A 15,152-nucleotide genomic window follows, 5' to 3' on the forward strand; every position below is an offset into this window, starting at 1 on the left:
CCCATTTATAAGGCAAGAAATCCCACTTATTAATCCTGACAGGGCACACCTGTGAAGTGAAAACCATTTCAGGGGACTACCTCTTGAAGCTCATCAAGAGAATGCCAAGAGTGTGCAAAGCAGTAATCAAAGCAAAAGGTGGCTACTTTGAAGAACCTAGAATATGACATATTTTCAGTTGTTTCACACTTGTTTGTTATGTATATAATTCCACATGTGTTAATTCATAGTTTTGATGCCTTCATAGTCATGAAAATAAAGAAAACTCTTTGAATGAGAAGGTGTGTCCAAACTTTTGGTCTGTACTTTATATATATTCCTTGAATATGAGTTTGAAGCTATATTTTCTACTACTATGTAAATCATAGCATAAGTAAAGTGCGAGTACCCCCCACCCCCCAAAGAGAGATGGCATGTACCTCCTGGGGTACACATGCTGAAAGGGGTTGTATGCTTTATTTATATTGATGACCTATCCTCAGGATTGGTCATATATATCAGATCGGCATGGGGTCCAACACCCCTGCCGATCAGCTAGTTTAAGAGAATGCCAAGCATGGTGCCAGCGCTGCCTTCCCTTCATTGTTTACCAGCTCGCCATCACAACCGCAGTGGTGAGCAGGTATAATTCAAGAAGCTGTCCCATTTACTTCAGTGGGATGTCTCGTTCCTATTCAAACTGTCTTATTACAGTAAACGACTTCTTGTAATTACACCTACTTACCGCTGCGGTTGCGACAGTGAGCTGGTAAACATTGAAGGATAGGCAGCGCTGACACCGTGCATGGCCTTCTCTTCAACCAGCTGATCGTCGGGAGTGCTGGATGTCAGACCCCTGCTTATCTGATATTGATGACCTATGTTGAGGATAGGTCATCAATAAAAATAACTTGGACAACCCCTTTAAGGTTTTGAACCTACTCACAACAGTATTTAGGAATATTTAATTGAAAATTATAAAAATAGTTATTGAAGGGAGACAGTCATCCTCTAAACATACCTAGGCTGTACAGGTATGACATAGGCAGATTTTTTAAAACTAAATAAAAAACTATGTTGCCCATAGCAACCAATCACAGCACAGCTTTAATTTTTCAAAAGCACTAGAAGAAAAGAAAGCTGTGCTGTGACTGGTTGCTATCAGATATGAAGCCAGTTTTTCTTCTAGGCAGTCATAAACCTCCCTGCCTGTCCCTATGACTTTGCTCTTCTTCAGGGTTTTTATGGGAGTCCTTAGACTATAAACAGATTGGTTATACTGTAGGTGTCAGATATCAAACCGAAGAACCGACAAGTACCAACTCTAAAGGTACTGGTGACTAATACAGTGATGACTTCATCAGAGAAATACTCAGTTCATCATCTAGGCTTTAAAACAACCTTTTGCAATCAGGAATGGACTTTTCCGATTTGTCCCCATCAGAATCACAGTACGTAATCAAGGTTTGACGCAGAGAAGAAATGGAGCTAAGGTCTCCAAATCAAGACATACAAGTCCAGTAGTGGTATAGTAACACTATGGGGCATTGAATTCAAGAGTGCCAGTCTCACAAGACACCACTATTAGGATAAACTTAGATTAGCCCCTTGGAAATATTCATGCCCTGTCTTTCCCCGTCTCAGTTATTAATCAGATTTTCTTTATTAGCACACAAGGTGGATGCTTTCTTGAATGCAAGAAAATATAAAATGCACAGACAAGCCACTGTATGATTAAGGACAGGGACACCAAAATTAGCTGAGAACCACCAGGTTTAATGTTCATAGAATACATCTTATATATAAAATTATATATTATAATAATATGTTAGAGCATGTTAAAAGAAAAAAGGAGATGGAACTGTGTAAATGACCATGAATATTATGCTATAGCTGTTGGAAATACAACCTTTAAGGCCACGCACAGCTGGGCTTCATTTATCAAATCTGCCCATAGTAACCAATCACAACGCAGCTTTAATTTTCCCAAGGACCGAGATCAAAGTTGAGTTGGTTGATTTGTACAATTTGGGCTCTACTACCCAGTTTTTTCAGTGTTTTTATTTCTGGCGTTTTGAAGTCCTATAGTAATGGCTACAGAAAAAATAGCACCCAAAGTATGCTGCATTTAGAGAAAAATGCCATGAAAAGCACAAAAACAAAAATGCTGCGTATGTAGCTTTTTCAATAATCTGCTACAGTTTTTAAAGGGTTGTCACGCCTTTTTTAAGCGATGGCTTATCCTCAGCACCCCCCCACCAATCAGCTATTCGGGTGTAGCTCAGCCACTGGAACTGCACAGTAGTGGAGGGAGCTCCTAACTACAGTGCTGTTCCCACTGTCATGGCGGCAGCGGGTTTGACCTAAAAATAAAAACGTCAACACAAATGCTGCATATGAATCCAGCCCTGGACAGTTTTGATAAATGAGGCCACTATTGTGTGTCTTTAATCTGCTTTGCTTTGTAATTTATTTTTTTCTGGCTGAAAGAAATGCTGTTCAATGGCGTCTGCGAGATCGTTCAGTTCCTTCTTCAGCTGATTGTAGTCACTGTGAACACACACAAAATGCAGGGTTTAAAGTGCTTCTCCACCCAAAATATACATGGATATAAAATATAGGTCAGATCCGCATAATATACCTGTTTCCTGGGGCAGCACACAGCTCTGCATAGTATTTAATTTTTGGCTCAGTGCCACTGGTCCTCATGGTTGCCACACCACCATTGGCAAAAGTGAAAGTGATCATCTGGCTGCTCTTACTAGTTGGGAGAATCTGCGGAAAAGAAAGAAAAATAACATGATTTAACGACGTAACTAAGCAATTTTTTACTAAGCAAGCTGTCCTGAGCAGCCTAAACAGAACCATACAGATTCAGGCTGCCAGGGAATGCTGGGAGTTGTAGTTTTGTAAAAGCCGGAGAGCTACAACTTGGTTACCTCTTTGTGTCAACCCTTTGTCATCCTAATACACAGGGGCAGCCTAATGTCTTCTGTGGAAGATAGCAAAGTTTGGACAGGCTGAATACTAACTTGTCCAAGCTTTGACTCCCCTAGAGATCAGCGCCGCCTGAGGTGTCTGTTGGCTGCAGGGTTCTAGGCTAAAAAATATATATACGGTAAATATAAAACTCACATTATAGGGGAAAAAAACACTTACACTAAACCGTCTCAGTGGACCAACAGGCTGAAGACATGCACAGAAAGTTTTCCTATATTCTGGCTACCTGCAGCCACCACTAGAGGGAGCAAAGGTGTTTACTGTGTATCATTTTACATGGAATACAGCAACAACACAATATGCTGCAAGCTCCCTGCTTTTTTGGTCGCCATGGCAAGTATTTTAATAACTAGACCTGAGAAGGTGATCTCTGTGCCCTAAAAAGGGATACCTCAGCAGTAAAACCCTTTTTCATATGCTCTATTAGGGAATACAGACTTTATTGACGGGGTCCCCAGCTTGGCCGCTCCAAGGCCACCAAACTTCCCCCCAATGATCACAGCAGGGTTTTTTACGGAGCCAGACCCTGGACCACCTTCAATTTAAGATGGGGTTGTCTTGAAGATGTTGATGTTTATAAAGGAAGAAGATACCAACTTTAGGCCTCTTTTACCCACCACTATCTATTTCCGAAAATAATGTTAGTGCCGGATTGAGCACTTAACTGACTGAAACAGAGCCAATTAGATCCCATTGACTATAATGGAGTGTGTTCAGAGGTCTGCTTTTTTTAGTGGAGAAAAATGTCCTGTATGCAGGACCACTGTTTTTGATGGAATATGTGACCGAGGCCCCGAACTGAGTCTTCAACGAGATGTGAACAAGGCCTTATAGTTAACTCTAAGTGAAGATGCAATGAAATGTCTGCACATGTCTCAAGGTTATCAAAATCTATAATGAACAAAAACCATTATATAATATTATAATGAGCTTATTTTAAATCTTAAAAGGTTATTCTATGCTATACTAAAAAATAATCACTTTGTGTGTCCTATAGGTGCTCCCCCACTTACAGCTCCCGTTACCATTAACTAATTGGCTTGGTGGCACGATATGACTCTGCTTGAGTACCTACCTCCTGATTAAATAAAGGTTCAGCCTGCCCTAGCACCAAGGAGAGGCACAGGCTCATATACTGCTGCCCAGCTAATTAGCTAAGGGGAACTGATGAAAAGGTTGTGACTGAATGGCGTGTTGGGGGGGCGTCACATATACAAGAATGAGTTTTCCTGTTGCAACTAATAAAAGAGCTGCTGATATTCACACACATTCATTCTGAAGAAAATAATGTAGTAACTAAGAAGTTTCTGGACTTTGCCAGTAACACCATTTAAGAACAATGCATTCCTACCCCCAATATGGCTGGTTACAAGTGACAAAAGCTAGCATGCAACTTCAGTGCAGAGACCGGCCTGAGGTGTAGTGTCTGTCACCACTAAATGCAGAACTGAGCGGTTTGATAAACAGATTTGTAGGAAAAGATTCAGTAAAACTTGAAATCTAATCTCTGCTCTTTCTGAGCTCAGTTGTAGACAGCGGAGGTGTTCTTTGTGTAAAGGCCCCTTTTGCAGGCGATTGTAGGGAAGCAAGTGTTTGTACAGTTCGTAGTGCTAGTCAGTGAAGGAGACTGCTGCATTTACATTTACTCCTCCTCCACAGTATTACCCAACTGAGAAGTGTTTCGCTCGTTCATCGGCAGCACCTTTACACCGCCAGATAATCACTAACGAGCGTTCCTATGACCGCTCGTTTGTGATTATCTGGCGGATTCTCTCTGTGTAAAGGGACCTTTAGTGTGTAAACAGAGATAGCTGTCAGTCACTGATAGTTGTACACAGGGAGGTGTTATCAGTGATTGATAGCATTCTCTGTGTAAGTGTGTATACAGAGATAGCTGTCAATGATAGTTGTACACAGGGGATGTGTTTTTAGTGACTGACAGCAATAAGTGTATACATACAGAGAATGCTGTCAGTCACTCATGAGACAGCCTCAGTGTACAACTGAGCTCAGATTTACAGAGGTCTCATTAGCAAGAGTTCTTCATCTGTGAGGGGCTGTCCCAACAAGTGAAGAAGCGCCCACCTGCCTATTGGTTGACAGGGCAAGACACCTCGACCGGCCCTGACAATCTTGCACCTGCGCCGCTGCTCCACGCAGCGGAATAAGTGCAGAGGGCCTGCTTCCGTTACTAAAGCAGCAACTCTGCATGCGCCGATACACTCCCAAAGTGGAAGCAAAGCCACTGCACAGGTGAAGAACTCTTACTAATGAGACAAATAGATTTGTTTATCCCTATTACAAATTTTACAGAATCTTTTCTCACAAAATTATATATTAGTCTGCTCAGCTCCTCCTGCTCTATATCATGCTGCCTGCAGATTGCACTGCATTTTGTGACAGGTTCTCTTTAGGCTTTAGGGTGGCCATGCACATTAGCTAGATGTAGGTTGAACACTCATTTGGCCCCTGACCCCTCCATACACATGCACACTTGGCCTGGCTAACTGTTTAAACAAACATCTGCTATCAGAGGAGAGTCAGGACACCCTCAAAGTTTAGAGGGGCAACTGGTGCCACTCAAACCAGCGGGTTTGCCCAACATTGGTCTAATGTGTATGGCTACCATTAGTTCACTTTAACTTCTTACAAGGTAGGAGAGGAGAAGTCAGCATTTATAAAGGAGAGACATACAATATATAGTACACGCTTAAAAAAAATGTAAAAATTCCCTGAAAACAGGATCAAGGCTCTATAATGGCGGATACAATGAGAGGAAATCTGTAACTCACAGCTTTGTTATCAGGCTGGTTGTTATCAAACCCTGTGGTTAAGTCACGCACTCCTTTAACCTCAAATTTTCCACAAAGTTTGGGGTATTTGGAGTCTCCATCATAGTTTCGTAGGTTGTCGAACAAGTTTCTGATAGTAGTTTGATCATAGCATAGGAAATAGGAATTTCTGCTTATGTGATAGCCGTACCTGTCAAAAAATAATAAATTACAACACCAGTTAAGGTTACTCAGATTCATGAAGAAGTACACACCTCTTACTAAACTTTGTGCATTTGTGAAGCTGTCCGTGTGCCAGAAAAGCAAATCTACAGCTGCTATGAGAAGGCATATGATTTGCTATGGGCAGGGGTAAATGTGCACCTTAAATTATGCCAGTTTCTTCTTTAAATCATAGTAAATCTGACAGGCCGTGCCCCTTCCACTAAACCCTGCCCACTTGTCTCAACACATTTGAAAAGGGGTAAGAAATGTGCACATTGACAAAAAAAACTGGCAAATTTTTACACTACATGGACTACAGCCAGTGAAAAATATCCCCCATACTGTATACTCTAAATCAGGCATGTTCAACCTGCGGCCCTCCAGCTGTTGTAAAACTACAACTCCCACAATGCCCTTCTGTAGGCTGATAGCTGTAGGCTGTTCGGGCATGCTGGGAGTTGTAGTTTTTCAACAGCTGGAGGGCCGCAGATTGAGCATGCCTGTTCTAAATGTAGCACTTGTAAGACATTGCAAGAGTGTCATATACAATGAATAGGCCCAGTTTCTAAAATTGCAGTCCATGCGGATTCGCAAAACGCAAACACCAGCTGAGTGTACTACACATCGCGGTGCGGATCCATTGACTTCAATGGGTCCGCGATCCGTAAGATGCGGCCAAAGATTGGACATGTCCTATCTTTTGCCGTAAGGACCCAGAAGCACTTTGTCTAAGTTCGTAGAAGTCAGATCACCATTAATTGCACATTGGTGGTTGAATGTGATGAAAAAGCATCTTTAAGTAGTTTACCAACTCTTATTTAAAGGGAATTTCCTGGATCAGCATGTCAGATTGACAGGGGTCAAACTCTTGGCACCCCCTCCATCAGTTGCTTGAAGTGGGCTGCAGTGTTGCTCGTGTGAGCTCTGTGACCTCTACAGTGTTTACATGGGGCTGTCTACTTAACAGCGATAGAGCAGGATAATGCAGCTTCATCCCATTTGAATCGGCCAGTAAGTAAGTAGAGGCACAAGCACCATGGCCCCTTTAAGGGCAGGTTCGCATTTGCGTTAGGGTATTCAGTTATAGGTTTATATAACGAAATTCGTAAGTCAGAATGCAAAACGGAAGCCTTTAAGAGGCATTCCGTTTTGATCCATTATAATGGAGGTCTATGGGCAAGCATAACGGATCCGCCTGGTTTCCGTTATGCAGGACAGAAAACAAAGTCCTCTGCTTCAGAGTGAGATGCGCATAATATAGAGGAAGATGCCCCTTAATAAAACAGACTTCAGCCAGAAACTGGCGAAAGTTACAGTAAACTTGGCAGGCCGTACAAACCCCTGCCCCTACTAAAGTTTAGTAACCTACTAAAGGTTATAAAGTCTCAGATTATGGTTTACAGTGGTATAAATGAATTGATAAGAATCTGTTTGTGGATTGGTGGAGTCCAAACTGTTTAGAGATGGTTTTGTAACCTTTTACAGCCTGTTGAGCATCAACAACTCTTCTTATGAGGTCCTCAGAAATCTTGTGTCAGGTCGGAGGGAATTTTAAAACATATCTTTTTTTTTGTTTTTATTAAGAGTCAACTTGTGTGACCCTCAGAAACCTCCTTTGTTTTTGCCGGGATACACTTCCACAAACGTGTTATGAAGAACAGACTTTGATAGATCCCTGTTCTCGAAGTAAAACAGGTCGCCCACTCACACCTGATACATAAGTCATCAAGTCTAATATTTTTGACTCATTTGTTTGATTATGGTTATCTTTATCTCATTTTAGGACTTCTATGAAAACGTGATGAAGTTACATCAAATTTATACAGCAATATAAAAAAATTCTAAATGGTTCACAAACTTTCAGGCATCACTGTATACATCACTGGCATCTATGTAGGTGATATACTGTATATAAGCAGTATTATATACAGAGATCTTACTTGTTAAAAATGGCATTGAGCTGCTGGGAAAGGGTGAGATTCTTAGTTGCCAGGTAGCTGGCCATTTCTGCAGCGATGACGGCAGCACTTACTCCATCTTTGTCCAAGACTATGGAGCTGCACATATAGCCTGGAATAGAACACACTTATTGATTAACAGTCTGACAGCGGATCATTGTAGACCTTTTTATGACATCTGGATCATTCTCTCACCCTGCCTCAGATCTAACTTACCAAGGAATTTGTGTTTCCAAATCTTAAATGTGTTTTCCAGGAATTACATACTGATGCCTTATTGTCAGGATAGGTCATCAGTATCAGATCGGTGAGGGTCTGACTCCTGGCACCCACCATAATCAGCTGCCGGAAAGGGCCATGGACCTCAGACGAGCGCTGCAACTTTTTAATACTATGCTAAGCACAGTTTTGAACCCCTTCCACATCAGCGCTACCGCTCCGATCCGGATTGCAGTGATGATGTCCTGTATACCGCATGTGACTGCTACAGCCAATGACTGTTCTGCGCTGTGTTTAACCACAGTTATGTTAACAAACCCTGGTTGGGGGATCAGAACGGTGGTGCTGAGGCGGGTTCAGAATGAGTAGTCTAACTTTTCTTGTTTTTGTTAACAACCTCCCTGCCTATTTTTTTATTTGGACAACCATTTTATACCACACTATATACAGTTGCAAGAAAAAGTATGTGAACCCTTTGGAGTGATATGGATTTCTGCACAAATTGGTCAAAATGTGATCTGATCTTCATCTAAGTCACAACAATAGACAATCACAGTCTGCTTAAACTAATAACACATAAAGAATTAAATGTTACCATGTTTTTATTGACCACACCATGTAAACATTCACAGTGCAGGTGGAAAAGTATGTGAACCCTTGTATTTAATAACTGGTTGAACCTCCTTTGGCAGCAATAACTTCAACCAAACGTTTCCTGTAGTTGCAGATCAGACGTGCACAACGGTCAGGAGTAATTCTTGACCATTCCTCTTTAGAGAACTGTTTCAGTTCAGCAATATTCTTGGGATGTCTGTTGTGAATCAGTTTCTTGAGGTCATGCCACAGCATCTCAATCAGGTTGAGGTCAGGACTCTGACTGGGCCACTCCATAAGGCGTATTTTCTTCTGTTTAAGCCATTCTGTTGTTGATTTACTTCTATGCTTTGGGCCGTTGTCCTGTTGCAACACCCATCTTCTGTTGAGCTTCAGCTGGTGGACAGATGGCCTTAAGTTCTCCTGCAAAATGCCTTGATAAACTGGGGAATTCATTTTTCCTTCGATGATAGCAATCCGTCCAGGCCCTGACGCAGCAAAGCAGCCCCAAACCATGATGCCCCCACCACCATACTTCACAGTTGGGATGAGGTTTTGATGTTGGTGTTCTGTGCCTCTTTTTCTCCACACATAGTGTTGTGTGCTTCTTCCAAACAACTCAACTTTGGTTTCATCTGTCCACAGAATATTTTGCCAGTACTGCTGTGGAACATCCAGGTGCTCTTGTGCAAACTGTAAACATGCAGCAATGTTTTTTTGGACAGCAGTGGCTTCCTCTGTGGTGTCCTCCCATGAAATCCATTCTTGTTTAGTGTATTACGTATTGTAGATTCGCTAACAGGGATGTTAGCATATGCCAGAGACTTTTGTAAGTCTTTAGCTGACACTCTAGGATTCTTCTTCACCTCATTGAGCAGTCTGCGCTGTGCTCTTGCAGTCATCTTTACAGGATGGCCACTCCTAGGGAGAGTAGCAGCAGTGCTGAACTTTCTCCATTTATAGACAATTTGTCTTACCATGGACTGATGAACAGCAAGGCTTTTGGAGATACTTTTATAACCCTTTCCAGCTTTATGCAAGTCAACAATTATTAATCATAGGTCTTCTGAGAGCACTTTTGTGCGAGGCATCATTCACATCAGGCAATGCTTCTTGTGAATGGCAAACCCAGAACTGGTGTGTGTTTTTTATAGGGCAGGGCAGCTGTAACCAACACCTCCAATCTCATCTCATTGATTGGACTCCAGTTGGCTGACACCTCACTCCAATTAGCTCTTGGAGATGTCATTAGTCTAGGGGTTCACATACTTTTTGTACTGTGAATGTTTACATGGTGTGTTCAATAAAAACATGGTAACATTTAATTATTTGTGTGTTATTAGATTAAGCAGACTGTGATTGTCTATTGTTGTGACTTAGATGAAGATCAGATCACATTTTATGACCAATTTGTGCAGAAATCCATATCATACACATACTTTTTCTTGCAACTGTATAATGGACACAAGCTTCAAGTGAGTGAATTAGAAAAACAACTGCAAGGTCTATCCACACACTCCACACATAGCTCACGACCTGGCGTTTACGGAGGTACCACCAGTCTCTCACCTATTGCTTCCTCAAATGCAAATAAAACAGTTTTCCCTTGGTCAATGAGTTCTTTAGCTCTATTTCCCATCCACTTAAATCCTGTCAGTGTCTCCTACAAGTAGGAAGAGATGAGGGAGATTAGTATATAATGTAGTATATTAGTAGACAGAACATTAACCCAGAAAAGGCAGAAATAAGCTCAGGCATACAGTACCTCAAAATGAAAGCCTTCCTGCACAGCAATGGCTCGGAGTATCTTAGAGGAGACGGTGCTCGCCAGCATGTAGACGTTCTTCACTGCACTTGGCTCTGGGTTCTGCTCTTTCCAGCAGGTAAAGATCCACCAGCCTAGAAGTGCGCCAAGCTCATTTCCGGAGAAGACTTTCCAATCACCACTGACCAAGAAAAGCAACAGACCATCTTCAGTCATTGGTAAATCCTTAGCACTATTAAATCGTATACCCAGATAATAGTTGTAGATTATACAGAATTATCAATGCTACGTGGTAAGTCAAAAATTATCAGCACTCTGGCTGTAGAATTTATGTCTATAGAGCTGTATGAGATCTGTACTTTCCATTGATATGATTTTGGGTGTGTGTATGACTTTTTGATCACTTTTTATTCAATTTTTTATGGGAGGAGAAGTGATGAAAAAATGGAACATAGGCCATTTAGATTCTTTTTTCCCCATTATGACATTCGCAGTATGCAATATTTTTATATTTTAGTACAGACGTTTTTGGATGCAGTGACACCCATGATGTTTAATTTTGTTTTTTGTTTGCTTACTTATTCTAGGAAGGATGGGTGTTTTGAATTTTTATAAAGGGGGAAAGTTGAATTTTTATAGTATATCTTTAAAAACTTTTTTTTTTACTTTTTTTTTTTTAAGTCACCCTAGATGACTATAACACGCAATCATTAGATTGCCACTGGCATTCTCTAATGGATTTCTATTCCGACTTTAGCTTTCTAAGATGCCGTTGGTCCCACTGGACCAAGGCACCTGAGGTGTTAAAAGTCTGCGATTGGCAGCATCGCCGATCGCAGACACTAGCCCTGGGCCTCTGCTGTTTAATATAGCAGAAACCTTTCTGCTATGGCGCTTGCGAGTGGGCGCCTTCTTTAAAGACTGGACCTCCACCGTACAAGGGATTAATCAACTTCCAGAAAAGACAAATACATAATTTTTCAAAATAATCTCCCCAGTCACTGCTGAGCAGGTTTGAACATGTTATGCGAGTTAGTTTGTGACTGTGGTGCGGGAAACAATGGCGGCTCCACTTGTGATTTGCTTGAAAGAAGAGCAGCGTGCCGTGATTTGGTTTTTGAGGTCTGTGGGTGTGCCTGGTGCTGATATTTATCAAAGATTTTGTGCACAGTATGGAGAAAGTTTTGTCGTGGAGAAGTGTGTATGAATGGATAGAGAAGTTCAAGTTAGGTCGCAAAAAGATGTCAGCCATAAAAAAGCAGCAGAACATCTTTTTTGGTCTGATGACAACATTGAGCGTGCACGTGAACGGATTCTGTTGGATAGACGAGTGACAGTGGATTATGTGCCAAAAAGGCCCTACCTACGAGAACGAATATTCACGTCTGGTGAAGACAGCGGTGCATTCGTGGCTCCCAGCTCAGCCTTAAATATTTTTTTTTAATGGGGGAATACGAAAGCTTGTTGACAGATGGACAAAGTGTATTGAAAAGCGAGAAGATTGTGTAGAGAAATGATGTACAGACTCGTTTTTTCAGAAAGTTGGTTAAAAGATATTCTACAGCCAGAGTCAGGATAATTTTTGACTTACCTTTGTATATACAGTGAGCACTGAATACACAGGACTGTATAGGGACTGTTCATACTGCATTTGTACAGTACCATAGCAGTATATATCAGGAAGATTTTCAGACGTATACCACCAATGGACACCTTTTTTAAGTGGATACATCTGTACAGAATACCTAGCCTAGCACGTACATCAAATGTACACTGCAAATGCAATGAGGGTGCCTTTATATCCTCCACAGTCCCAGCACTGGAGACCCAGAATCAACACACAACCTATAACGCAATATCTCAAATAGGTCTTCTTCAAACATGTGAATTCAAGATGGATACCGAGGAGACAACTTCCATGCCCTGCAGATGTGTATTACACCAACTATACTCTGTGCTGCTCAGGATTCTGGGCATTTGCAGGTAGGCGGAGGATCTCTCTCCCTAGTTTCTACTAAGGGTATGTTCACATGCGGCTGATATGTTGGATACATTTCTGCAACTGAAAATCAGTTCCTTACATCCGAGAGGTTATTCCTGCAGCGCATCTATGAATTTCTGCATGCCCTATTCAAATGAATGGGACAGTCGCAGGAATTTCTGCCGCAAATCTGCCGCATGTGAATAGGGGAAGCGGTTAGCACTAGCTTTAGATACTCATACTATTAATAATAATAATGGAGAGGTTAACCTGAGGATTATAGTTCCACAGCGACTGGTTGCATTTCCCTCTTTTAAATAAATGTCACGATCACTTGATGTCTTCTAGCAGGATCTCATTAATACATGATGTGTCATACTCCTACAGGGGATGCATGTTGCGTCAAAGCCATTCATCCTCATGAGTGGATCTGTGAGTCACTGGGGAGCGTTCAGACTGATTATAAAACACAGAGCCCTGAAGATTTACGTCTGCAATGTGTTCGTTATAGGCACGTAACGTACAGAAAATCCATGCTAAACTATAGGAGAAAGGACTGCGCTGAAAACACACACTACGTAACCAGTACCAGCTGTACCGTATGTAGAAAGTGCTACTTATGTACAGATAAGTTATTTTACACTGGTAGATTTCCTGCCCTTAACCAGAGGTGGTCCACGATACAGCACCATATGTCGGCACTCGTTTAGCCCGGCACTGTACGTGACTGAAAAATGGGCACATGTGGTGTCATTCCTGTTATTAGGCCTGGTCTACATGATTGGGTGCGCTGCCGACATCAAAGATGCGAGTAACGAAAAGTGAGCATCCTTTGGTATCCGGCGTGGACTGGGAAGGGGAATCTTACAGGGTTTCTTATGGCTACATCTTGACACTACACACAGGATTACTTCTTTAGAACTAATAGACTGATAACAGTTCCCACCAAAAACAAGTCGATCTGTGGAGAAAATTTTAAGGCTCTGATCACAGCTGTCAAAAGCCTTCCATTGGAGGTATACATAGTGGCTGTAAAAAATTGTATATATTGTACATACATAGTTTTTATTTTGTCTTACTATTTAAGAAAATAAAAACCTTCTTTGCATTGTCATAGTCTGACAATAATAACTTTTTTAGGTTTTCATCTACAGAGCTGTGGATGACCTCTACTTTTTATGGGATACATATGACTTTTTTATTACGTTTTAATTCAATTTTTTTGGAGGGGCAAGGTCACAAAAAAATGAAACTCCACATTTTTTTATTAGATTTTAAGTGTTCGGAAATGTTTCAGAGATGTTTATTTTTTCATTTTCTATGTAAAATTGAGAAAGGAGGTAATTCGAATATTTATTTTGTCAGAATTTTTTTTTCACTGTCATTTTCTATTCCCTTTGGGGGATTTGAATTTGTGATCTCCTGATCGCTTGTACCATAGACTGCAATAGATTATTATTGCAGTCTACGTGATTCTTACAGGCTGGATGTCAGGCCATGCCTCAGGCACGGCTTTGCAGGCAGCTCACTACGATAAGCCTGATCATAGCCCCGCAGTTTCGCAGCAGGGACTCTGATCAGAGGGCAGAGGGAGTTCCCACCCTCTGTCTAACCGCTCAGGAGCAGTGGTCGTTATTGACAGCGGCATCTAGGGATTAGTTGACGAGCGTCAGAGTTATGCCTGATCCTGGTCATTGTGGCCGGATGTATTACACAACCGGCACCCTGCCACGTATGGAGCGTGATCAGCTGATGACCCCAATCCATAACCTCCTGCATCTATTCTTACATCAGGGACTGCGAATGGATTAAGGCATAATAAATACTGAAGCGAGAACAATGTTACATACTAAGATGAGACAAACTGCAGATGGCAGCACAGTGCAGGGCACCTCCTCTCTCCTCTTTTACATAAACTCACTGTCCATGAGCTGATAAATATTATAGGGAGAAGACATGATCTGATAAGCGATATGCTTACGTCCTACACTCAGAGATGACCGGGTAAATGGCCAGTTAATTGAAGCACTGGTTCATCTTACCCTTCCTGTTTCTCTGCGACAGCAAGCCGGTCAGCATCAGGATCATTTGCAAGGATAATTCTGGCGCCTTCCCTATCAGCCAACTCAAAGGATAATTTCTGCAAAATACAGAAGTGAAGATTAGATAAGCAAGCAGTACAAACATCAGGCTCTAAAATATATCTCTGACTTAGGCTACAATCACAGGACAGTGAAAAATGTTTGGCGTTACACGTCCGTTTTAAGAACAATGTTCTATTTTGCCCGTTTTATGGTCCGACTGCCCCCATACAATTGAAGGGACTGTTTTTACGTCCATTTCTCAGAAAGGTAGTGAAAAAAAGCCAGTTAAAAAGTACTGTTTTGCAAGGACATTTTATCTTCGCCTTAGGCTACATTCACAAGATGGAGGAGGAAAAAAAAACAGCCATTAAAAACGGACTTGCTGTCAATTTTTCATGGCAATTCTGCATCCATTTTCTGGCTATTTATTAGTTTTTAATGGCCGTTTGGCAGGTGTTTTGCATCCAGTTTTAGCAGCCATTTTCATTTTATTTTATTTTTTTTAATTATCCCAACCCCTGCAGTGCAGTTAGAAACCCTCACAGTGCCCCTAGTATTCAAAATGGCCCCCTTGTA

At 41.5% G+C, this 15,152-nt stretch overlaps 1 protein-coding gene across 1 annotated transcript in view; it reads right to left on the reverse strand.

Moving 5' to 3' along the window:
• Positions 1-1,734: 1,734 nt before the first annotated feature.
• Positions 1,735-15,152, reverse strand: part of PGM2 (phosphoglucomutase 2) — a 43,953-nt gene continuing 30,535 nt past the window's right edge. The window contains exons 8-14 of the mRNA XM_040418999.1: positions 14,535-14,632; positions 10,512-10,692; positions 10,316-10,409; positions 7,916-8,045; positions 5,772-5,961; positions 2,621-2,754; positions 1,735-2,529 (exon numbers count right to left, since the gene is read on the reverse strand). Coding sequence (XP_040274933.1) covers positions 2,427-2,529; positions 2,621-2,754; positions 5,772-5,961; positions 7,916-8,045; positions 10,316-10,409; positions 10,512-10,692; positions 14,535-14,632 — 930 coding nt within the window. The 3' untranslated portion in view covers positions 1,735-2,426. The remainder of the gene's footprint in view (positions 2,530-2,620; positions 2,755-5,771; positions 5,962-7,915; positions 8,046-10,315; positions 10,410-10,511; positions 10,693-14,534; positions 14,633-15,152) is intronic.

Source organism: Bufo bufo, chromosome 2 (genome assembly GCF_905171765.1).
Source record: "Bufo bufo chromosome 2, aBufBuf1.1, whole genome shotgun sequence".
NCBI lineage: Eukaryota > Metazoa > Chordata > Amphibia > Anura > Bufonidae > Bufo > Bufo bufo.